Below are 27,118 nucleotides of genomic sequence, written 5' to 3'. Positions count from 1 at the left end.
GATGCTTGGCCTGCTGTGTTCGTCCAGCCCTGCACCTTGTTGTCTCGGATTCTCCAGCATCTGCAGTTCCTACTATCTCTGTTCTTTGAGACTGTCATGTGCACCTTGATGCTATGATACTTTGGAAATAGAACCAAGGGTATGACTTGCTGAGTCCTAACTATTGCAAATAAAGACAAATAACCAAATAAATGTCTGTTATATCTAATTTTCCAGTAGTTTTTCTGTAGTGTTTTCTAATTTTATTAATACTTTAGCTGTTGAAAATAAATTTCAACTGATACTTTTAATCCAACATCTTTCAATTTGGCGACTTAATGATCCCAGTAAAGGTTCATCCAACCTTTTTGTTGCTGCAGTATGGTCCATTTGGATTTTTCTTATGCTAGCAAGAATTTTACCAATATTTAGATAATAACCTGTACCCCACCAAACTACACCATAGCCATTGGTGCACTTCATATTCTTCTGTAGTCTTGCCCAGTACTTTGCAAGTGGGCAAAGATAAATGGGTTTAATGTTTAATTCGAAATGTAATGCAGCACTCCCTTGGTCTTGCACTTAAGTGTCAAGGCTATATGCTCAAGATTCTTGAGGGGGATTTTAACTCTTGTCTGATTCAGAGGCGAGAATACTATCATTGAGCTAAAGCCAATGAAGTATAATTACCAAGACTGTAATCGGCTGTGATTGAATGGCAGAAAAGACTCAATAGGTCAACTGGGGCAAATCTGCTCCTATGTCATATAGCAGGGTGTATTGTTCAAGAGATCTGGGGGCACAGCATAGTGCCGGCCATAGTAATCTTAGATAACTCCAAACCTGTCTTTCTTCCGTCTGGGTCAATGTCTTGGCTAGCTCACGTTTCAATGGCTTGAGGTCGCTGAACTGTAGCATCTGTCCATTCGGTACCTCTGGCTCTCCAATAGCATTGTAATAAGATCCAATCTCCAAGTCAATCAGATTTTCCGTGTTCAGAGTCAAGCAAAATACAATAAACACAAACTATTTGATGCAGAATATGCCACAACCAGTAATGATAGCCTGTTTGACATTTTTATGCTAAATATTTTCTGTTCTTTACAAAGGAAAATGGATGCCAGACAGAACCACCTCCTAGAGCAAGTTTCTCTTCCACAGCAAATCAGGTGATATATGCACGTATGTTATTACCTAATTGCTCAATGACAAGCAAATTATGTGCAAATGCTTATGAGCATCACAGGAAGAAAACATTGGACAGCATTACTATCTAGAAAATGATGTCTGCTGTTAAATGTGTAGACCATTTCATTGCACAAATACATGATATATTGCTTAAAAAAGGGACACATTTTGTTAAGCTTTTCTTCTTACACTCATCAGAACAATTGACAAGAATACTAATTCATGGAATCAACATTTATACTGCATGAGAGGGCAGTGCTGATTGGCTGGGAAATCAACTTTGATTGGTCGAGGATTGAAGTGGAGAATGCATTCATTAAGGAAATCAGATCCTGGGGACTTAGCAGCCATTAGCCCCATTAGTTTTCACAATATACTTTCTCTCATGATCATGATTGCGCACCTGTGTTTTCTTTTACTTGTATGTTCTGGTAGCCACAATATTTATATTGCTGGTCTTGTTCAGGCTCAGTTTGACAGGTATGTACTGCTGGACTCAGCCATCTCAATATATAATGTTACTGAGCCCTCTAAGTGATGGCTATTTTAGTTCCCAAACCAAATAACAATATAAAATCTGACAATATGATCTATAGTTCTAAGGTACACTACAATGCTAACATGCCTAATCAACTTGGGCAAATTGCTGGACTGACGTTGACAGATGGATTGAGTGATAGGGCAAAAATTTGGCAAATGGAGTATATGGGGAGAAAATGTGATGTTTATTTTGGCAGAAAGAATGATAAAGCAGAATATTACTTAACTGGAGAATGATTGTGGATATCTGATGTATTGAAGGATTTATATGTTCGAGTGCATTCTTCTAATGTTCTGTTGTGGAACATAGGTGTTGTTAGCTGTCAGCATTTATTGCCCATTCCTATTTGCTCTCAACCAGGTGGTGGTGAGCTACAGTCCATGTGCTATAGGTAGGCCCACAATGCCATTAGGGAGGGAATTCCAGAATTTTTACCCAGCGACAGCGAAAGAATGGTAATACATTCCCAGGTCGGGAAGATGAGTGGCTTGGAGAGGAACTTGCAGGTGGCTGTGTTCCCATACATCAGCTGCCCTTCTTCTTCTGGATGGAAGTGATGACAAGTTTGGAAAGTGCTGTCTAAGGATCTTTGGTGAATTTCTGTGGTGTGTCTTTTAGATAGTATGCATTGCTGCTACTGAGTGTGGATGGTGGAGGGAGTGAATTCTTGTGGATGTAAAGCAGGCTGCTTTGTCCTGGATGGTGTCAAGCTTCTTGAGTGTTGTTGGACCTGCACCCATCCAGACAAGTGGGGAATATTCCAAAATATTTCTGACTTGAGCCTTCTAGATTTGTAGATGATGGACAGGCTTTGAAAAGTTAGGAGGTGGCAGCATGGGACACAAAATATCAGTATGCAGGTACAGCACAAAATCAAGAAGACCAATAGGATGCTATCTTTTCTGACAAGAGGAATTGAATATAGAAGTCAGGATATTATTCATCAGTTATACAGGACGTTGGTGACATTCGTGAGGACATTTCTCCCCGTATACTCTGATGTTGCGGTCTCTTTATTTAAAGAAGGATATAAATGAATTGGAGGTGGTTCAAAGAAGATTGACAGCTGAAATCAGTGGATTGTCTTATGGGGATTGTTTGGACAGGCTGGGCTTGTTTCCGCTGGAGTTTAGAAGAGTGAGGATAACTTGATTGAGGTGTATATGATCGTGAATGGTCTTGACAAGGTGGATATGGGAAGAATTTTTTCTGTTGTGGGTCAGTCCGGAATTAAGGGATACTGTTCTAAAATTAGGGGTTCCCATTTTAGGACATAGATGAAAATGTTTCTCAGAGGGCTGTGAAACTTTGGAACTCTCTGCCTCAGGTGCTGGTGCAAGTGGGATCACTAAACATTATTAAGGTTGAGGTAGATTAGTTTTTGGCAAAGGAATCAAAGATTATTGTGTGTAGATGGGATTGTAGAATTTGAAACAAACAGATCACTGTGATCTTACTGACTGATGGAAGAGTCTTGAGGGGCTAAGTGTTCTATTTCTGCTTTTCTGTGTTCTTGTCACCAGATATTGCTAGATATAGTACTTGGAAATTAATGATTTTCCATCTTAGTCATAATTCATTTCAAACCATATTTTTCAATGTTGTCCTGTTCAGTAACTATCTTTTGGTGGATGACAGACCTGACTTGTTAAATATTTTATACCTTTTAAGCTCCACTCTTGTGGAATGCCTGCTGTCAGCCATATTTCTGAGGTGCCAAAGATGTTAACATTCTTAATAATTGCTTTATATCTTATTATTTTCAGTGGGAAATATTTGATGCCTATGAGGAAGTATTAGCAAAACAAGCTGTGAAGAAAGAGAAGCCAAAGCCACATACTACAAAAAAAGATGATGTATCAAAGAAAAAAATTTCATCTATTGAAAGCATGGTAAGTGTTCTTCATACCTAATCCTTTGCCTTCTTCATGTTCATAAGATGTGTTCTTGCATATTTAGGTTTATTTTTTTTCCGGCATAGTACTGCTGAAAGTGGGAACTGATAATGATGCAACTGGACCATCAGGGCACCTCAAACCTAAGTAAAGAACTGGGCAAACAATTTATCTGCTGAACCAATCTATTGACTCTCTCCTACCATAAAGGCAAACTAATTTTGTGACTCCAGTGGAAATGGAATAAATAGCCATGAGATATGTCTAGTACTTTAAAGATGCAATGTTCAGGTGACAATCCATTAAAAAATAGTTTAGTACTCTCTTGGTGTCACCCCAATGAGGTGATATAATCTATGGATAAGTGGTATGAACTATCTGGTTTCCTTCCCAGCCACAATAGTGAATATGTGATGGCTTGTGTTCTTTCATTCTATTCCTCATTCTTTTCATTTCTTCACAATCCCAACCACTGCTTCCTGTGCTTCCCTTCTAATAGGTACCGTTTACGCTCTGTTTTAGAGATACAGAAGGGTTACCTACAGAAACATTTGCAGTGGAAACTTTACTGTTTATATTTTGCCCAACACACCACTAACTTGTTGATACAAGATTCTGGAGCGTCAATTCTGTTCTCATGGGTCTTCATTAACAGGCGTTAAGGTGGCCACTGTGGCCCTTTTATTCTTGTGTTCTTTTTACAGGTCTGTAACATAATCTCTACGCCCCTTACAGTCTATGGTGGTTCTTAATTCCCCGAAAAGGCCTATTCCCAAAATGGTGCCTTCCAAATTATTACATGCTCATAAATGGACAGGGCTGATTACTAAGCAGCTTCCAGAAGTATTGGTTCACTCTTTTTAGCTTAATGTTGTGTGTGTCTCCCCCTCAACCCCACCAAGGCACTACAGAAGTTTGTGAGGTGGCCTGTAGGTCACAATCCATTATTGAGATTGATGCCGCATCTGACACCGATTCCCCCTCCAGGTTTGCTTGTATAAATAGGTGGGTATCGAGCTCTTTACTGGTCATAGAGTCATACAGCATGGAATTAAACTCTTGAGTCCAACTTGTCCACACCAACCAGTTATCATAAACTGATCTAGTCCCATTTGACAGCATTTGGTCCATATCCCTCTGAACTCTTCCTGTTTATGTACCCATCCAGATACCTTTTAAATGGTGTAATTGTACCCACCTGCACCACCTCCTCTGGCAGCTCATTCCATGCATGCACCACTCTCTGTGTGAAAAGTTGCTCCTCGGGTCCCTTTTAAATCTTCCCCCTCTTACCTTAAGATTATGCTGTCGAATTTTGGACTCCCCTACTCTGGGAAAAAGACCTTGGCTATTCACCCTATCCATGCCCCTCATGATTTTATAAACCTCAAAAGGTCACCCCTCAGCCTCCAATGCTGCAGGGAAAAATGTTCCACCCTATTCAGCCTCTCCCTATAAACAGAAAAGCTCTAATCCCCGCAATATCCTTGTAAATCCTTTTTGGTCCCTTTCAAGTTAGTGGTAGAAATTCAAATTTTAAAGTGATATGCATGACTAAATCCCAACCAGATAGATGGTAGTCTCAGCAGAACAGTAATGTAAACAGCCTCTAAATTATTTCAAAATAATACTTTCTCCTAAAAGGAAAAGACATGGTAAGATCATGTTCTTCATGTACTCTGTCAGATCTAGTATATTGCCTCAAAACAGAAGGTACCTCAAAGATAAGTTTCAGTCAACTGCTGAGCAATCTCTTCATAACGACCTCCTGGAACCAAGAGCAAATGCTGTCTCTCCTTCCTGTCCACTGATCAAAGTGAGCAGAAACATCAGTTTTTTCAAAGCATAAACAATATAAAAAAAAGTCACTCCATAGAATTGATACAAGAAAAATGGTCAGTCTCCAACAAATCAGTATTCAGAATAAACCACATGTACTGCATTATATGACTGCTCAAAAATAGCTTGTATAATCAGTTGTTGTGGAGACAACAAGGTGCAGGGCTGGATGAACACAGCAGGCCAAGCAGCATCATAGGAGCAGATAATTTCAGTTGTTCACTAAACTGTGCTGCAACAGAAAGAACACACCTGAAATAGGTTATCATCTTTGTCACTCTTAGCACACTTTGTACCCCCAGAACTTTCTACGTTCTTCTGCTTTTTTATTGGTTTATAATTAATAATTCTATAATTAACTATTGGACATGTTGTTTTGTTAGTCCAGTATCTAGGCCTGTCCTTCTGCTGTCTCCCTGTCTTTCATTACCTCCGCTCCTCACCCAGCAGTCTGTTTTATGGTGCCCTAATTTCTGACAGTTAGTGTGCTGCGTTCCTTGTCTGCCTTCTTGTCCTTTCTTGAGTCTTGCATGCCTAAACTCAATCTTATCTACATAGTCCTAAATGCACGTACACATTAAGACCATATCAAATAGCAGCAAGGTAGACTGTCTGGTGCCTCAAAACTACTCCAAATTCAATAACATCATGGCTGATATGGTTGCATTCAACTTCCACATTCCCGTCTACCCACAATACCCTTGATACCCTGTCTAACAAAAATCTTTTACTTCTGTTTTCAAAATATTCAATGACGCTGTCTCTACCGATTCTGAGGCAGAGAGTTCCAAATTTTCTCCGAGAGGAAAGAACTTTCTCCTCACATCTGTCCTGAAAGGGTGACCACTAATTTTAAAGAAAGTGCCCCCTGGTTTTGATCTGACCCTTATTCTCTCTAATTTTTTTTAATGTAACCTATTTTTCAAATCAGCCTATTCAGAGATGTTATTACACACTTCTAGAGCAGGTGGGACTTGAACCCCGGCCTTCTAGTTCAGGAGTAGGGGCACTACCACTGTACAACAAGAGGGATCCAGATATTTCAGCCCTAAAGGGGAAATCAAAGTGTTTGAATGATAAGCTGCAAACATAATCCGTCATCTTTCTACATCCACTTTATCAACACCATTCAGAATCAATTGTGTTTCAATTATGTTGCCCCTCACTCTTCTAAACTCCAGTGAAAACCAGCCCAGTCTGTCCGACCAATTGTTATAATGCAAACCATTTATTCCCATTATCAATCTAGTAAATCTTCTCTGAACGGCCTACAATGCATTTACATTCTCCCCTGAATAAGGTGATCAAAATTGTGCATGGAATTCAAGATTTGGTCTACTAATCTTTTATGGTTTGCCACTTATCAGTCCAAACCTGAATATTGTCCAGGTCTTGTTGCATATGGGCATGGAGTCCTTCAGTATCTGAGATATCACAAATAGTACTGTGTAATTATTCATAATTGTGTTGAATAATTGCTTAACACATTCCTTTTGATAAATATTTGTTTCTGTATTAGTTTTATTAAAATTTATTTGTTCCAGAGTGATGATATTTCAAGAGTTGGTAAAGTTGCCAAAATAGTGGAACGGATGGTGAACCAGAACTCTTTTGATGACATTCTGCAAGGTAACCTAGAAATTTTAAAATTGAAAACAAACAAGTTAAGAATAAAGTATACACCTATCAATCCTAAACATGCATCTCATTCAAAGGAAATTGAGTGGAGATTTGATTAAGGATTAAGGGAAAGGTGTTACCCCAGACTGATTCAGCAAGGACTTGGGGACATAGATTTAAGGTATTGGTAATGGGTGCAGGGAGATGTGAGGAAGAGCTTTATTCATGCAGCGAGAGGTAATAATCTGAAACTCATTCCCTGTGAGATTGCCGAACCCAAAAATGTCAATGATTTGAAAAGCAAACTAAATGAGGTAATCCAGCTCAACGGACACCAGAGTTTAAATAACAGACAAGAAAACACAACAGCGCTTCATCGGAGGCTGCACTGATAATGTTACCGAGCAGGGTAATGAAACGTCTGTGGAACAACCAACCAGCTCGGCGAGCCAACCAACCGCACCTGAATGGAACTTCGGGTGAACAAACCTGCAGGATGTTGGAGGTACAAGAGAGGAATGGGACTAACTGTGTTACTCTACAGAGAGCTAGCATGGATTCAGTGAGTCAACTAGTCTCCTTCTGTGTCATGATGAATCTCTGAATCAAAGTTGAGACATACATTTTTAGACTGATTTGCTATTTTACATCCTGATATTTAACTGATGACAGGGACATGGTAGCATTTTGGTAATGTTATTGGAGTAGAAATCCAGAACCCCCAAGCTAATGGTGTGGGGACATGGGTTTGCATCCTACCATAGTACGTGGTGACATTTAAATTCCATAAAATTCCAAAATAAAAGTCTAGTCTAATGGTGACCATGCAGCCACTGTCAATTGTCTTAAGATGTTTACTAACATTCTTTAGGAAAGGAAATCTGTCAGCTTTACCTGGCCAAACGTACTTGTGACTTCAGACTCACAGCAGCATTGTTGATTCTTAACTGTCCTTTAGACAATTAGCGATGGACAATAAATGCTGGCCCAGCCAGTGATGCCCACTTGCCGTGAATGAATAAAGTACAACTACCATGTGAATGAGTATTTGTGCCAGGGTTTTCAACCCTTCACACAAAGTAAAGGAAAGCTTCTCATTTCACTGCTATGACTCATAGGCACCATACGGGGTGTGGTCGCAGACAGGTATGACAAGTGTGAGTATTTTGAGCAGAGTTCCCACTTCTACATACCCTTTGTCCCTTTCCTCTCCCTGACCAATCCATATTCCTTGGTTAGCCATGATCAGGAGAGCTGCTTTAGTGTTCAGTGAGGAACTGAAGGGCCAAGGTGAGTCTTTCTTCATTTCATTTGATGTGTGTGTTCCAGCCATTGCTTGTTTCATGAAGGTTGCCACTTTATCCATGGAGGTAAACATCAGCACAGGTGCCTGAGCTTTTCTAACTATGTCAATTCATTCTCATGTATATTTTACTTGTATGACCATCATTTGAAATTATACAAGGAAATTGACAAGGAAACAAGTGTCAAAAGGAATTTGTACTATCAATCTATGAACTCCTATGGAAAGGAAAGCAGACACAATGAAAAGTTGACCAACATTTCACCACAAGATAATGTTCCGTTATTGACATAAACCAATTTCAACCCTGACAATCAATCCATGTCTCTACTGAAAAACAAATGAAATTTCTTTTATTTGTTTAAGTTCAGTTGCCAAATTTTGAATTTTCCATATGTAAGCTAGTAATTCTGTATGTTTTGTAAGACAATATTATCTTCCCAGCATTTTTTAAGTACGGTATTAATTCACTGTTCAACTTTTATTTTCTTTATGTAGACTTTAAGTATTTTGAAGATCCTTCTGATGAATTCCGGGATCAAGAAGGCACTCTTCTACCTCTGTGGAAATACTTTTATGAGAAAGCTAAAAGATTGGCAATTACTAGCATGTGTTGGTGAGTATTATAAAATGTAAGATACAATATAAATTCAACAAAAGGCAGTGAAAGAAAAAAGAATTGCATTTAGGTCATATATTTGTCACTTCTCTTAAAACCTTCCCTTTTTCATACCCAGGGAACACAAACTTTAAGTAAGGTCAATAATTAGTAGTTTTCATCTATTAGCCAGACCACAAGGGAAACTCTCCACTGTTCTTCAAATAATAAAACTTAACTTTTAAAATCCACCCAGCCAAATAGGCAAAATATGTTTTAGTTTTATGTCTCATCCAAAACAGGATACCTCTGACAATGCTCAACAGGTCTGGCAGCATCTGTGAAGAAAAAATCAGAGTTGACATTTCGGGTTGGTGACCCTTCTTCGGAACTGTTCTGGCAGCATCTGTGAAGAGAAATCAAAGTTAACGTTTCGGGTTCTCAGAACTGAATAGCTGGAATAATTTTGGTGTAAAAAGTACAAGGGTGCGGAATTCTTCAAACATATTCAGGCTTACACTTTTAGGAAACACATAAATCCAGCAAGACGAATGGATAATGGAATTTCAGTTCAAGAAAATGGAATTCCATTCGGATATACATGAGGTGATGTACTCGGACAGGGCAGAGAAGGCAAGGAAGTACACGATGAATGTTAGACCCTGGGAAACACTGAAAATCAGAGGCACCTAAATGTGCCTCTCTACTGATTCCTTAAGTTAGTGGAACATGTAGATCATGTGGTGAAGGCATATGGGACACTTGCCTTTCTTAGCTAAAGCAAAGAGTTAAAGATCAGGGAGGTTATGTGGGAACTGCATAAAAAAGCTGTTTAGGCTACACCGAGAGAGAGTATTGTTTGCAATTCTAGAATCCCAGAAACTGTAGGCCACTCGCTTGTTAGGTAGAGGTGACTAGTAGGGGTTTAACCTAAGCATCACCATAACTTAGGCAAGGGGACAGATTGAGAAGCAGGGGCCGTCATGGTAACCTTAGCCATGGTAACCTGTTGGCATCACTCTGCATTGTAAACCAGCCTGTCCAGCCAACTGAGCTACCAAACCTCAAATGCATGTTATATGGAGGATACGATTACACTGGAGAGGATACTGAGGAAATTTACTAGGATGTTCCCTGGGCTGGACAGTTTTAGTCGTGAAGATAGACTGTGAATATTTTCCTTGCGGTAGAGGAGACTGAAGAAGACATGATTGAGATGTATAAAATTATGAAGTATATTGATAGGATAGACAGGAAGAAGTTTTCACCTTGGTGGAGGGATCAGTTTAAAGTCAGGGGCTTAGAGGGGATGTGAGGAAATTTTCTTTCACCAAAAGGGTGATGGGAATCTGGAATTTACTGCTTGTAGGGATGGTAGAGGCAGAAACCCTCATAACATTTAAGAAGCATTTAGATGTATACTTGCAATGCTAAGACATACAAAGCTATAGGCCATATGCTGAAAATAGATTTAGAATAGTTAGCTGGTTGTTTTTGACCAGCATAGGATTGATAGGCCAAAATGCCTTTTTTTCTGTACTGTAGACATCCATGGCTCTACAATTCTAAGAGGAGGCACTTATGATCTTAGTTTTAGAGAATTAATCCAGACAGGTGGTAGAATTATAAATTATGGTTACAGTTCAAATAGATACAGTGTACTTATAGAAAGGGATAGAGGTAGTCCAGAAGTTTACTTTTAAATTGCGAAAAGACCAATTTCACTAAACTGAGAAGTGATTTGACAAAAGTTGTTTGGAAACACCAACTTGAAGAGCAGGCAACTTGGGGGAGGCGATAGCCTAGTGGTATTATCGCTGGACTGTTAATCCAGAGACCCAGATAATGTTCTGGGGACCTGGGTTCAAATCCCACCACAGCAGATGGTGGAATTTGAATTCAATAAAAACATCTGGAATTAAGATCTGGAATCCATTGCTGATTGTTGGGAAAAACCCCTCTGGTTCACTAATGTCCTTTAATGAAGGAAACTGCCATTCTTACCTAGTCTGGCCTACATGTGACTCCAGGCCCACAGTAATGTGGTTGACTCTTAACTGCTTTCTGGGCAATTAGGGATGGGTAATAAATGCTGCCTAGCTAGCAATGCCCTCATCCCATTAAAGAATAAAGGGAAAAAAAACTTGAAGAAAGATCAATGTCAGAGCAAGGAGGAGTTAAAAAGTACATATTTTGAGAGTGGGGCTCGGCTGCTCATTGGCTCATGCAGCAGAGTCAGCATCCACACGACTTCATCATTGCCTTTACAGCTCGGTCACATTTCTCCACCTTTTAGTTGCCTTGAGGCTGCCTGTTGATGTCCTCCTGCAAGAGGCCGGGCCCCACGCATCTCCAGGTAGTGAACAATAGAACATAGAATGGTACTGCACAGTAACAGGCCCTTCAGCCCACCATGTCTATGCTGACCATGATGCCAGTCTAAAATAATCCCATCTGCCTCCACATGGTCTATATCCTTTTATTCTCTGCCTTTTCATGTGTCTGTCTAAATGCCTTTTAAATGGTGTGGTACCTGGTTTTACCATCTCTTCTGGTAGTGTTTTCAAGGCACCAGAGAGTTGTGGTGAAGACACAATGTTGATTTGAGGAAGCAGTTATAACAATTAGGAGGGATGGTATCTTGGAAGTATCATCAAATGAGGCCATATGGGTAGAAGTAATAAATAAAAAGGGGCAAACACACTGTTGGGTGTGCACTATCGGCCCTGAATTGGTCTGGTAGAATAGAAGATCAAATATGCATCAAATTTCAGAGAAATATAAGAATACTAAGGCAGAAAGTGTAGATGATTTTAACTACACAAATATTATCTGAGACAGTTTTAGTATGGAAAGTCAGAAGGGAACAAAGTTCTTAAATTGCATCCAGGAGAACCTTTTTTCAGTAGTAAGAAAGCCCAAGAAGAGGGGAGGCAATTCTGGACGTAATATTGAGAAATGACCCCATGTAAATGGAAGCATAACAGTTGGGGAGTATTTTGGAAATCGTTACCTTATCTCAGAGATAGTGGGAACTGCCGATGCTGGAGAATCTGAGATAACAAGGTGTAGAGCTGGATGAACACAGCAGGCCAAGCAGCATCAGCGGAGCAGGAAAGCTGACGTTTTGGGTCTGGACCCTTCTTCAGAAATGGGGGAGGGGAAGGGGATTCTGAAATAAATAGAGAGATGGGGGAGGCAGATGGAAGATGGATAAAGGAGCAGATAGGTGGAGCAGTTTCAGGGCCGAAGAGAAAAGGATAAGGATCAGCCAGAAATAAAAGTAGTAAACAGGAGCAAGGTTAATTTTATTTTGATAGATATGATTTGGCCTAAATGGACTGGAACAGCTACTTGCAGATGAAACTGTGTCAGAGAAATGGGAGACATTCAAGGGGAAAATACCAGGAATTCTGCAGATATGTTCCAATAAGGCAAAGGGATGAACCAAGACTGGAGAACCTGGATGTTAAGGGATATAAAAGTTAGGATTCAATAAAAAGGAGAAGTTGATGGCAGATCCTGAAGGTTCAGAAGTGTATAAAAAGTGCAGGGGGAACTTAAAAAGGAAATTAGGAAAGCAAAGAAAGCATTAGCGGTAGACCGAATGATTATTCAATTAAAAAAGTATAGAGAATAAAAGAATAACTAGGGAAAGAATAAGACCATCAGGGAGTATAGAGGTAGTCTGGGTATGAACCTGGAAAATGTGAGATGAATCCTCAATGAATACTTGTCTCAATCTTTACGATGGAAAGGCCAATGCAAGTGTATACATTAGGCTGGGGAGTTACAAAATATTAGAAGAAATTAACATAGAAAGTATAGAGGAACTAGTGATATTAGCAGCATTAAGAATGGTTAGAGCCATGTGTGCAAACGAGATGTATCCCAGGTTGTTAATGGAGGCAAGAGAGGAAAGAGTGAGTATAGACGTAAACTACAGGAGGATATCAATGGACAAAGTGCAAATGGAACGCAACCTGGAAAAATACGAGGTAAATTCCTGGCCTCTCACCTCCTTGCCCAGCACCATAACACCAGGAAAACTCTATCCTCAATGATAGATGATCATGGAGCAATGTCAGCAGTGGAAATGAACAAGCAGCACTGTAAAATGGGTACCATTCAATTTCTATGACAAATGTGTCATAGAGTCATGGAGTCATACAGCATGGAAACAGACCCTTCAATTCAAGGAGCACACGACAAACATGTTCTCAAACTAAACCAGTCTCACCTGCCTGCGTTTGGCCTATATCCCTCCAAACCTTTCCTATTCATGTACTTGTCCAAATATCTTTTAAATGTTGCAACTGCATCTGCATCCATCACTTGCTCTTGCAGTTCATTCCACACACTAACTGCTCTCTGAGTAAAAAAAGTTACTCCTCGTGTCCCTTTTAAATCTTTCTCCTCTCACCTTAAAAATATGCCCCCCCTCACCGCAGTTTTGAACTCCCCCACTTTAGGGAAAAGACCAATGCTATTTACCTTTTCTATGTCCCTCATAATTTTATAAACCTTTGTAAGGTCGTTCCTCGACCTTCTGTGCTCCAGTGAAAAAAGTCTCAGCCTATCCAGTTTATTTTTATAATTTAACCGCTCCATTCCCACTAACATTCTGGTAAATTTTTTCTGAACTGTCTCTAGTTTAATAATATCCTTCCTTTAATAGGGTGTTTAGAAATGCGTACAGTACTCCAAAAGAGACCTCAGTAACATCCTGGATGACCTCAACATGAAGCCCCAACTCCTATACTCAAAGCTCTGAGCAACGAAGGCAAGTGTGCTAAACACCTTCTTAACCACCCTATCTACCTCTGATGCAGATTTCAAAGAGTCTAGGTCTTACTGTTCTACAACACTACCCAGGGCTCAACCATTAACTGTATAAGTCCTGCCATTGTTTCTTTTAGCAAAATGCAATATCTCACATTTATCCAAATTAAACTCTATCTGCCACTCCTCAACCCATTGATCCATTTGATCAAGATCTCTTTGTAATCTTAGATAACCTTCTTCACTGTCCACTACACCAATTTTGTCCCAAAATACTATATTGCAAAAATGAAGAATTTAGACATCAGATGTCAAGCTGTCATAGTAATGTTCCTGTTGGTGTTTTTGTTTAAATTTAGTGTTTACTCCATGAGAGACTTTAAATAATGCTATTTTAATGTGGCACTTTAATTGTTTTAGCTACTTTGTTAAATGAATTCTGTAGGGCGTAGTGATCAATTTGCATGTACGTTATAATTGTTAATCCTGCTGGGGGCAGATGATGCCACAAAATATTTTGAGCTCTGATTTGCTACATCACACAGTTGGACAATTCAAGTTCATTTTTATTCAATTAAAATACCAATCAAACCTTCTTAGAATTGAAAAGCGTAGGACAAGTAATATCTCAGTTGTAACAATTGCTCTGTGAAGTACAAGTGTTTCTCCAGGAACAGCATTAGCAGAGCACAGAATGGAAGCTATTTTGCAGCAGGATGAGAAGGAAAGCATGAAAAAGAAACAAGCAAAAATCAGGATCAAGTGAAATTAAGGGTGGTAATAAACACTAGCCTGACCAATGATACTGAAATCCCATGGGTAAATAAAAAAAGCAAGCAAACAAGAAAACAATAAGTAATTTGTAATTTTGTTTGTAATTTTCAGGAATCCAAAATATCATGACCTTTTTGCAGTTGGACATGGTTCCTGTAAGTTGAAATTTAAAATGTAGTTTGCTTGATTTGTGAATGTTATATTTTTATTTTACAAATAATTATAATATAACTTTTAATACCATCTTAATTGCACAGATCTAAGAAAGCACTATACCTTTAAGATAGCTCGATGACATCATGACCTGTCTCCACCTTACTCTCTGTACATTTATTTGTACAGTTTGCCTATTGGCAAGCAGACAGCCAAACTGCTAGTCCGTCAGTCAGCTGTGTATGCAATATAATAGTAATATGCAAGTCTGAGCTGGTAGTTGAGTGTTAATAAACTTATAAATGTCTATCTTAAAATGAACCCAACTGTCTGGATATGTAATGTGGGCTTGGTTACATGGGCTAACATATAAAAGACCACAAAGTACATTAAAAACCCTTTGAAAGGAATTTTAATAAAGGTATTTGCTATGATTCTAAACATTCATCCTAATTCTGTGATTTGGATTCAAATGTAGATAAGGGAAAAGTGCCTAGCTGTATTTGGACATGGTTGGAATTTTACAGTTCTCCACTGGTGGATTTGAATATTATGGAAGGGGTCTCATAACATTTAAACATTGTCAACTGGCTACCTACTTAGCCACCTTGAACTGTCTCTTATTTTTCTTATTTTGCAGACAACACTTTTGAAGTTTGCTGTTGAATTTTCTTCTATCACCCTATCAAAAAGTATATTCTAGATCATAACAAGTCATCTCAAGTTCTTTTGCCAATTACCTTACATCTGAGTTCTCTGGATATCAAAACTTGTGCTACAATGAACAGTTTTTCCTTGTTTACTGTGTACCTGTACTATGTAATCACTGTAGGGCAGCCTTTTTACAAATTTGTCTAGTTTGCTACCAACTTTTCCAGTGGATGGCAAACAATACCTTCGCAACACCTCTGCAAAATCCAGCTCCATTGATAAGCTGCTTTGTGTTATTAGCAAACTTAATATTACAACTTTCAAATTTTAATTGTGTTTTACAAATATTTTGAGCAAATAAAGTTTCTGATAAAGTGTTTTGGAAGTCAAAGTGACATCTACTTAAATACTGAAAATAAAAATAAAAAAGAGAAAAGGCCACAAAAAGTTTGATATGACAATCATTACATTTCCACAGATGTTGGAAGAATTTTACAGTTGTTACAGCCAGCATAATTATAAGCTGGAGTTTGGGACACTTAAGTAGGACAGGTGGCTATCTCACAGGTTGCCTGCTTACTCCAAAATTGTCCTCTATAATGCAGTAAGCAAGTACGATATCAATCAGCTCTTCCACTCTTAGGCATATTGAGGGTCTTAAATGGCCAAGTAGTGACCAGTTAAGGACTTGTTTGTGTCCCATCTGCATTAATATAGTGGGCAAAAGAAAGTGAAACTGAGGAGGCAACTTCTATTTTCATCAATCCGGATGAAAATTTGGGAAGGATCCTTCTGAGGATGCTGTTTAACCCCTAACTGGACAACTCAGCTTTCAGCCAATCTGATTGGCTGGCCAAACTTTAAGATACAGCTACCTTTCCCTTAAGGGCACATATCTAAGAATTACCTTGTTAAGATTGTGAATAGCCTATTATCGCTACAGGCTGCTTTTGTTAAAGTCACTCAACTGAAAAACAACGTTCTGCCAAAGGAACAAGCAATGTAGGGCCCCATCACCACCAGCCCGCTGTCTTTTCGAGCCATTTGTCTTTGTTTTTCCACATTTACAGAAACTGTAGATTTTTTTTTGTTTCTACTCAATTAGTCTTGCTCACTGCCTTACCTAACACCTTCAGAATACCTTATAGTTTCAAGATGATCTGTTGTTCTAAAACCATACTGACTCTTTCATAGAATCCATAGAATCAATTCATTCATTTTCCAACTAATGATGGTAAGTTGGCCAACTTGTAAATACCAGGCTTGTGCCTGATTTGTTACTGGAATATTAGAAGGACAATCATGTGTTTTTTGTGGGGAAGCTACAGTCAAAGTCATTGCAGGTTGGAGTAAGAGTGCAATATTGGAACTCAGATTTTAGATGTATTTTCTATAAATATGGCTACATGCTGGCTGCATAAATTCAGAGATTTACCCTTTACATATATTATTCTGTATGGGGATTTGAAAAAATATCAAACAAAGCATTGCAAATTATATTCTTTATTATTTGATAAATAAGGGTGTAGCACATCTCATGAAGTGCCTTGTTGATATTTAAACCAATTCCAATGTAAATATATATTTTGCTAACGTTGATACATATTATGGATCACTAAAAAAGGACTGGAGCAACTTGATATCTACACACCTGTATAGGGATTGAAACAGCTATTAAGTATGCTACATCGGCAGAAAGTCTTAATAAACCAGTTCAGTAGGCTCAAATAGACACCATATTGTGTCACCCACCCCTGACTAAGATACCAGGCAGGGACTGCATTATTCTCTATTTCATAAGACCTGTTTTAAACGAACATTGTAGGGATTATAAGATGGTAGTATGCTTTCAGAGCTGTGCCAGAAACTTTTTTTTTTACTTGGAGTAACGTTTTGGAACAGGATTTTGTTTGATACGTGCATACTCTGGATTGTCCAGAAGGTAATTATAGAAAAGGAATTAAATGACCCCAAAAGCTGTCAACTATCTTCTCTCGTTAGTAGTTCAGATTGTGGCAGCATACTTATTGAATATTATGCAAGTCTTTGGAATAATCAAAAAAGAACAGATTAAATGTGAAAATGAGGTTAATGAAGCTTCAGTGATCAAGGTGCTTGACCGGAAAAGTACAAAGAAATAAGAAGGCATGGTGTAACTCAAATTAACTGCGTAGAAATGTTAGCAAACATAATAGAATAGCATCAATGCGAAACCTTTAAGTATAGAATAGACAGTGCGCATAAAGTTCCCAAGAAGAGAAAAACAGTTCAGTAAAGCATAGATAGTAGGAACTGCAGATGCTGGAGAATCCGAGACAACAAGGTGCAGGGCTGGTGGCCTGCTGTGTTCATCCAGCCCTGCACCTTGTTGTCTCAGTAAAGCATAGAGTGCCTTTGTAATGATCCCAGCCTATGGTAATACTGGACAAGATAGATTCCAGATTGAAACCTGGCTTGATATATCAAATGTTTATTTTTTGCAGTTGGGTTGTGTCGTGGTGAGTCAATGTAACATATTCACACAAGACTGCAGATGTTCTTTAACATAGAACACAAGTTTATTACACAAAAATGTATAGAATTCAATTAGAAAGAGCTTAATACAAACATCAAAGCAAAGCTTCAACCTGTTTCCTAACACCTGGAGAGGCAGTGGCCTCGTGATATTGTCACTAGTCAATTAATGCAGAATCGCAGTTAATGTTCTGGGTTTGAAGCCCGCCACGGCAGATAGTGGAATTTGAATTCAATTTAAAAAGAAATATATCTAGAATTAAGAATTACTGATAACCATGAAACCATTGTTGGAAAAAGACATCTGGATCACTGATGTTTTCAGGGAAGGAAACTGCCATCCTTACCTGGTCTGGCCTAAATGTGACTCCAGACCCACAGCAATGTGGTTGACTCTCAATGACCCTCTGGACAATTAGAGATGGGCAATGCTGATCTAGCTAGTGACACCTACATCCTGTGATGTTTTGTGAAAAAAAAAACCTGTTACACAGAGTCAATCACAGAGAAATGTGACTCCTATCTCACTTTTTAGAATATTTATTTAACTGATGCTTTCCAGATTCTTAGACTATTAATATGATTTTATATAATTCTTTTCTGAGTCCACTGGCATAAACCTTTCACAATTCTGATGGCCTAATCTATGTCAGTTATTTCTCTATAAACTCTCCTGCCTTGGAAGCTTCACAGACTAGAAACCACTTCTGCAGCGATGACTGGTTCTTTTGAACAGACTCAATTATCCTACTAAGGAAATCTATTCTACTTTCTGAACTGAACTAAGGGTTCTTCGAAACTAAAAGCTTGAATCTTTTGTTCTGAAATCAAAACAAAACTTATTATCTTAGTGTTATAATTCTCTCTGTCATTAACCCAACCATATAAATCCATTTTACCTCATTTGGTTTGAATGTTGGTTTGAAAAAAAATCTTAAAAGAGAGAGAGAGGTAGAGAAGTGGAGGGGTTTAGTGATGGGATCCTAAATTTAATGGAATAGGCAGCTGAAAGTATGACCACCAATGATGGAGCAATTACTAGCAAGAATGTGCAAAAGACCAAAAGTGGAGGAGTACAGACATCTTTAAGAATTGTAGGGTTGGAGGATCTGCAGATAGCGAGAGAGAGGGCAGAGAAGGATTTGAAAACAAGAGGATTTTAAAATTGAGGCTATTGAAGAATGAGGTGCTAAATGGTCTGCAAGCACAAAGGTAAAGATGAGCAAATAATATTTAGTATGAGTAAGGAACAGGCAACAGTGTTTTAAATTAGCATAAATTGAAAGATGGGAGATTGGTTGGGAGAACATCAGAAAAGTCAAGTCCAGTCATAAAAAATGTAGAGTTGAGGATTTCAGCAGCAAATACCATGATACAGGGCCAGAGCCAAGCAATAGTATTGAGATGGGGGAGTGTTGGTGCCAGTTTCATCTCAGGTCAAAAATAACATTGAGGTTATGAGCAGTCTTGCTCAGCATAACACAATCACTGTGTTGGACGCAGTAGACATAAAACTGACCTTATGGTGGACATCAAAAACAAATTTAAAAAGTAATTTCAACCGAGTGGCTGATTGGGGAAGATACCTAACTTATTGTGTGTTTCATTTGTGTGCTTTTGGGGGATAATTCTATGATCTGCTTCCAGTGTAGATGTACTCTTGGGATACTTTCCGAAATAGTGGGTGCCCAGACCATAATGTCCTTCTAGTTAATTTTAGTAGTCACTAATTAATTGGCTTGTGGTTAAAATCTCCTGAGATACAATCCTTGACTGAATTTAATCACAGAATCACTTCATTGATCTCAGGTGAAAGATTGCATATTTATTTTTAAAATCATTCAGATGCATGAGAACAAGAGATGTTATTCCTCCATTTATTTACTTAATTCTCCTTTAAATTTTGCATGAGACAGTACAAGTGCAATCTGTAAACTTGTTCAAGCCATTAAGACCATGATGCTACTTGCCAGAACACAGGACTAGGAATTAAAACGTGACTAATGACTGTTGAAAAGCCTTGTAGTGTAATGTTGTCTGAGAAATCTGTGAGATGTTTAGATGTGGTTTTTAGATATGCCTGAGGGGATAAGGAAGCTAATATCTGACAAATAACCTTGAAAGGAACACGTTTCTGCATGGGCGTGGAACTGTATGTTTTCTTATGGAAATGCTGAAAATTGTTTGGTTCTTTGCAGAACTAAAATACCATATGTAATTCTATCATAAATAAGAAATTCTCCTATTCCTGAGATTCCACCATGAAATCAACAATGCATGTTTCACATATAAGTTTACATTGATAAATCATTTTTCATTTCTACTTACGTGTGAATAACAAAACATAATTTTCAATTATTTGTTATTGAAAGTTGAAAATTAATTGAAAGTTAGTCTTGAAAGTATTGAAATATTTCTTGAAAGTATCTTGAAAGTAACGGCACGGTGGCTCAGTGGTTAGCACTGCTGCCTCACAGCGCCAGGGACCTGGGTTTGATTCACCTTCAGGCAGCTGTCTGTGTGGAGTTTGCACGTTCTCCCCGTGTCTGCGTGGGTTTCCTCTGGGTGCTCTGATTTCCTCCCACAGTCCAAAGATGTGCAGGCGAGGTGAATTGGCTGTGCTAAATTGCCCATAGTGTTCAGGGATGTGTAGATTAGGTGGGTTTGGGGGAATGGGACTGGGTGGGATGCTCTGAGGGTCAGTGTGGACTTGTTGGGCTGTAGGGATTCTATTCAAAAATAATAATTTCCCAAGCAATTAATTGGTGCAGTTTACTCTTAAATATGATATCTGTTGCATAACAGTACACCTATTAAAGATGTTTACTACCATAGAAATGACAAGGATGATTTGAAATATTGTTTCAAGTCACTAAACCTTATTGTTTGTAGATAACCTAGTGAAGTGTAGAACAAAATAAATGTAAATCAGACGAACTGTTTGTTCTCTGGCACAATGGGGATTCTCACTGCCGGAAGGGAATACTATGGCCAGAGAATTGGATTATATAAAATAAATGTCAGCCAAAGCATCTGTAGTGAAAAGTCAAACAAGCATCTTTGTACAAGCTGACAACTTGATGTTAAGATGTTGACCCATCGAAATTTCAGTAACATTTTTTTTGTTTGCTCAAAGGATGTGGGTGTTACTGGCTGGGCCAGCATTTATCACCTCTTTCTAATTGCCCTCAGATAGGTGGTGGTGAGCCTACTTCTTGAATCACTGCAGCCTTTGGTCAGTAATGATACCTACAGTGCTGTTAGGATCAAGAGAGATCCAGGATTATCACCCAGCGACAGTAAAAGAATATTATATAGTTCCAATTCAGAATGCTGTGTGACTTGGAGTGGAACTGGCAGATGATGGTATTGCATAAATCTACTGCCATTGTCCTTCTAGTGGTAATAGCCGTTGATTTGGAAGCTATTGGAGGAGGCTTATTACGGTACACCTTTTAGATGGTACACATTGCATCAACTGTGCACCAGCGGTGAAGGGAGTGAATGCTGGATGGGATGTCAGCGAAGAGGCCTGTTTTGTCTGGCATAGTATAAAGCTTCTTGAGTGGGAACTGCACACATCCAGGCCAATGAAGGCAGGCACTGGGGAGACAGCAGGTGAGTTACTCAACACAGATTTCCTAGTCTCATATGCTCTTGCAGCCAGCCACTGTATTTATTTGGTTGGTCCAATACAGTTTCTAGTCAATGGTCAATACAGTGTGGAGCTGGAGGAACACAGCAGGTCAGGCAGCATCAGAGGAGCAGGAAAGTCGACGTTTTGGGTTTACACCCTTCATCAGTCCTGCTGCACCGATGCTGCCTGACCGGCTGTGTTCCTCCAGCTCCACGCTGTATTGACTCTGATTCCAGCATTTGCAATTCTTGCTGTCTTCAAGTTAATGGTAACTTCCCAGGATGTTGACGATTCCATGTTGGTAAAGCTACTGAATGTCAAGGGATGACGGTTATGTAAAGATAGATCAGAAGAGACTCGGGTTTCTTTGTTTAAACATTGATTGATGCATGCACAGGAGATGTAAATATGCAAAGATGGCATACAATTGCAGTTTTTAATCACAAGAGCAAAATTTTTTAATCAATTTTTCAAATAACAATCTTCCAATCAATACCCCTACAAATAATAATTTCCAATGAAAAATTTACACTTTATTTACGCCAATCGCTACCCAATCGTGTTTGCATAATTCTGATTCATGACTGTATTATCCAATCATGTTCAAACTAATACACATGACTAATGGACCCAACTCTATCTCTATTTATCCTTCTACCTCCAATATGCTTGTAAAATACCTTGGGATTTTTCTTTCTACCTGCCATTATTCTTTCATTCCCCCTTTTTGCTGTCTTGTTTTCCTTTCTAAGATTTCCCTTGCACATTCTGTACTACGCTAAGGCTTTAGCTGTTTTGAGCCCTTCATATCTGCCGTTTTCTTTTTATCCAATCCTATAGATCCCTTGAGTTGTTCGTCCCACCCTTGACCTTTATTAGAACATGTTGGCCCAGTACTCTGCTGAGTTCCTTCTTGAATGTATCCCACTGCGCTGACACAAACTCATTTAAAGGTATCTGCTTCCAGTCCTTTCAGGTCAAATCATACCTGATCTTATTAAAACCAGCTTTCTCCCAGTTTAGAACTTTGATTTCAGGCCCATCCTTGTCTTTCTCCACAACAATCTTAAATCTAATGGAGTTCTAATTGCTGTCTGCAAAATTCTCCCTCACTGATAGTTCAAACATCCATTATCTCAAATTAAGTCCAGGTTTGCCCCCTGTTTTGTAGGTCTTAAAAAGCTCTTCTGGATGCATTTTAATAATTCTGTTCTCTCTTTCACATGATGACTATTCCAGTTAATATTGGATAAGTTGAAGTCTCCTTCTCTCACTACCATAGTACTTTTACATTTCTCTGAAATTTGCCCACATAGCTGCTCATCTTTTGCTGTCAGACTGTTTGGGGCCTACAGTACAATCCCAGCAATGCAGCTCTTCTTTTTTGGTTTCTAAGCTATACCCATATGATTTTCAGTTGAGGAGCCTTCTAATATGTCATTCCTCCTTCCTGCTGTAATTGATTCCCTTCTCAAATACTTCTATGTTTTAGTTTTTGCTGTGACAAATACGTGTCGTAATGGTCTACTTCTCAGTGAAATTGTTCTCTTCCTCTTTTATCAAGTAGCTCCTATGTGAGCCTTTCATATTTCTTATTACGCTCCATTAGTTCCTGATTCACAAGTCTGCACTGTCCATTTCTGTGTTTACATTTTATTTATCAACTTTGTGTGTCTGGGTGAAGTGAAGTGAAGAAGCCCTCTCCACCCCATACTTGAACTTGAGTTCTGCCTTTCCTTCTGGGATAATACCTTTATTTTAATAATAAAACAAACTTGTTCTAAGGATCTTGCTGATACAGGACTCTGGCATCCTTTACAGCATTTATTTATTTAATCGGCAAGTGAAAGGTTTTTGTCTTCTATATAATTATTTGATTGGTCTACGATTTACTTTGATCTGTTTTATTGGTGTTTGCTCATGCACCTGAGCAAGTTTGCTGATCAACCTTGGAACTTCGTTGGATATCAAGTCCCTTAACTTGGCAACCGTTCAACCTTGTACATTTTGGGTTCCACCCTATTCTATTGCACACGTGACCTGACCTCAGGTCGTCCTGCAGCTTGAACTTCTAGGTCCCACCAGAGTTCACCAGCACATTCCAGATCCCATTCAGCTCCTGTGTTATGGTGAGCCTGGGTACTATACAGCTCTAATGCACTAATTAAACTTCCTGGCCGTGCTACAGGGCCTTTTAAAGGAACCTGAGTCCCAAGTCTGAAGTTTGGATCTGCACTATTGGGCCTCAATTCCAGCAGAAAACACAGTGAACTTAGAAAAATAAATACTGACAAATTATCATCCATTTCATGGAAGTCCAGGCCAATCTAAGTCACTGTACGGATGATTTTAACCCTTTATGTCCTCTTAGATCAAAAAAGACTCGGGTTTCTTTATTTATATGTTTGTTTATTCATGGGAGATGTACATAATCAAAGATGGCATGCAGCTCAAATTTGTATCACAAGAACAAAGTTTTTATATTAATTTTACAGGTAACAGGCTTCTAATTGACTGTTCCTACAAATAATAATTTCCAATCAAAAAGTAACATATTTTCCACTCCTATTCAGTCGTGTTCACATAGTTCAGATTTTACACATGACTATATTATCCAATCAGGTTCAAACTAATACACATGATTATATTGTCCAAACATATCATTAAATATCCACATCCCATATTGTGCTTTAGTATTTTATTTCCAAGTATGAGGTATCCTAGCCATGGGATTGAAAATATGAATTCAGTTCTGGTGATTAGGTAAGACGCAGTTGTTCAGAATATAGATATACGTTAAGAATATAGCTAAATTCTGTTAACAAATGGGTCACTTTTAGGAGCACTTGTGATGTAGCAATGGATCTGAAATTCTGTTCAAGCTGTAGCCAGGAGGAATTGTGTTCATTCCTGCCAGGGAGGAACCACAACTGTCCTATTTATGATAGAGCTCCTGCCATGTTTTGGGTACATGCATGAATTTATACTGCAATGTCAAGCTATATTACAATGAGACTACTATTAGTGGGGAATTTTCTACTTGACAGTTAGAATATTAGAATTAGAATACCTTTTATTGTCATGTGTACTCAAGTATGAAAGTACAGGAGTGTACTGAAAAATTCACAATACCGCCTCATATGCCACCATCTTAGGGTCAAAGTACCTAGGTACAGATCTTAGATACAAAATACAGAAATAAAGGGAAAAAGAAAGGATAAAATGTTACATTACTTACAGTTGTTCATAGTATAAGTTAGAAAAATGAGAATAAAGTTAGAAAGGTGAGCATTACAGTCTTTCAGTAGATCAGCACAAGGGGCTTCCACACATGGTCTGCTGGGCTTACAAGCCACTGACCGCTCTCAGCAGTCCCCAGTCCAGCAACCGTCCAGTCCGCGTGAGCCTCCAGCCTGCTGGCCATCCTTGTATCGCTTGACCCTCTAGCCCATGTGGCCTCAGGAGAGAACACCAAGAGGGAAAACAGGGTAAAAAAATGGAAGAAAATGGGAAATAAACAGAAGGAACAGAGGAGCTCTGGTTGGAGTATCTTACTCTGCTGCCATCTTGACTAGAACGGCAGACAAGTACAACACTGATTCCAGATTTACAGTCCCAATTTAACATCCATCACTAACCTGTCAGAGAAAGCAAAAGCATGGTTTTCCTTAAAACCAAGTATACTTTTGACTATGTAATCATAGAATGGTTTTATGAAGAAGGAAGCCTTTAATCATTATGCCTGTGCCTACTCTTTGGTGAAATTATTCCCATTATCCTGCTTTTATATCCCCCCTATTCAACTCAATGTTTTTCTCAAAGTAAAGGTTTTTTATGATAGAAAGCGAAAACACTTTCTTTGGGGTACAATGGCTACCAACAATACTTAACATTCCACAAGGGGGCAGCATGGCAGTGGTCTGACATTAATTCTATTTTCTACTTTGCCTTATTATTCAATTTTGAATTTGCTATTGAATCTGCTAAATTACAACTCATTGCATTAAAAAAAGTTTTCTAGTGGCCTTTGCCTGTTGAGTCACATGAAAATCAGCATGTTGAGTCACATGAAAGCCCATGGCAAAATTCATGACCTTGAAGAGACATCATACTCAAACTGAGGGACAGCTGATGAATGGTGAAATAACTCCACAGAGGCCAGTATCTGTCATTAAGTCACCCTTTATTTATGCATGAACAATCACCCTCTTCAGCACTACCTCATTCAGAGTCAGGTACCAGAGTGTCAGCATCTCGGAAACTCCCCTTTTAATATGTCAACCAGGGCTCCCTGATTGGACCAGATTAACAACTCCAATGAGGGAACTCATTCTGTGAGGTCAAGCTGGCTGACCTTGTTACACTCATTACATCCCTCCGCCTCTGAGTCAGAGAACAGATGTCAGACCTTTACCTTGCAGAGCCCCCTGGGGCATTTTAACATTGGTTCAGTTTCCTCCAAATTGGCATCCAATACACGTGGCATGTAATGCATGAAGGCTCACTTCTTGTGCCAGGAGCACATTGGTAAAAGATCACTGTCTTCCTCCGGCAGGAAAGACACAAAGGCAGCTACATCCGATTCTGAAGACTCGGCAACGCTTGACGGACAGCATGCACCACGGGTTCCGGCAACCTTTCCGACTGCTCTGAAGGATAGGTCATGTCTTGCTCCGGCAGCGTTTGCAAATTCATGGCTTTCATATGGTCCACACATTTATTCAGGATCGTCACACCTATCCAAACTTTCTACGTTATTGGTCTTGCATTGCCCACGCTTCTTATTCATGTGGGGCCATTTCTGTGATTCTTAAAGCAAACTTCATCCCTTGCATCAAACTGTCTCTTGCTTGGTGGAGTTTTGTGTCTGGCATTAGTGTTCCTGACGCCGTTTCACCCTTCCCCTTTCCCAGGTCTGGGAAAATCGGACTTGACCTGGCGCAGAGTCTTCTACCCATTAGCAATTCTGCTGGTGCTACCCTTGGTGTCTAGTGAGCGTGTGGGCTGTTTCTTCAAGTCAACTTTCAAAGTTTGGTCTGCTCTTTCTGCCAAGCCATTGAATGATGGATGGTGTCCTTTTATGTCAAATTCCATTTGACTTTAAGAAATACCCAAGTTTCCTGCTGGCAGATAATGGCCCATTATCTGTGACCAACACTTCCGGGACTATGTGCATTGAATAACATGCGCACAGTTTTTCTGTTGTCATCCCTGAGTTCGTCGAATGGACCCTATACACATCCAAATACTTTGAGTGGATGTCTACAATGGCTAAGAACAGTGAACTCCTAAAAGGACCTGCAGTCCAACATATCATTTGCCTTCTTTACAGCCTGCTACACCTGCAATTTCTGTACTTCCCTGTTTTATCCTTCCCTCCTTTTTTAAATGGTGGGTTACATTAACTATCCTCCAATCCATAGGAATTGTTCCAGAGCATGTTTGTATGTTCCCTGCAACTTACTCTTGTACTTGTATTGGTATGCTGATAGTACCTGATGGGTTCATTTAAATCTGATCAAAATGATTACAAGAAGATCTATAGCTAATTTATTAGTTTAATCTACTTAATATATGTCATATATATCAAACTAATAAGTAAATCTATTAGGTTAATCTGCTTTATACATACGTAAACTAACGA

The 27,118-nt window shown here is 39.0% G+C and overlaps 2 protein-coding genes across 4 annotated transcripts in view; one reads left to right on the top strand and one right to left on the bottom strand.

Moving 5' to 3' along the window:
- The window catches only part of fam219aa (family with sequence similarity 219 member Aa), a 417,719-nt gene that overhangs the window by 125,971 nt on the left and 264,630 nt on the right, over positions 1 to 27,118 (bottom strand). The window lies entirely within an intron of this gene.
- dnai1.2 (dynein, axonemal, intermediate chain 1, paralog 2) overlaps positions 1 to 27,118 on the top strand; it is a 223,974-nt gene that overhangs the window by 60,962 nt on the left and 135,894 nt on the right. The window contains exons 8-12 of the mRNA XM_048599020.1: positions 1,089 to 1,148; positions 3,475 to 3,600; positions 6,987 to 7,071; positions 8,864 to 8,981; positions 14,631 to 14,674. Of these exons, the coding sequence (XP_048454977.1) occupies positions 1,089 to 1,148; positions 3,475 to 3,600; positions 6,987 to 7,071; positions 8,864 to 8,981; positions 14,631 to 14,674 (433 nt within the window). The remainder of the gene's footprint in view (positions 1 to 1,088; positions 1,149 to 3,474; positions 3,601 to 6,986; positions 7,072 to 8,863; positions 8,982 to 14,630; positions 14,675 to 27,118) is intronic.

This window comes from Rhincodon typus, chromosome 1, assembly GCF_021869965.1.
Source record: "Rhincodon typus isolate 14 chromosome 1, sRhiTyp1.1, whole genome shotgun sequence".
NCBI classification, from domain to species: domain Eukaryota; kingdom Metazoa; phylum Chordata; class Chondrichthyes; order Orectolobiformes; family Rhincodontidae; genus Rhincodon; species Rhincodon typus.
The sequence above is the reverse complement of the archived record's forward strand: the minus strand, read 5'-3'. Positions and strand labels throughout refer to the sequence as shown.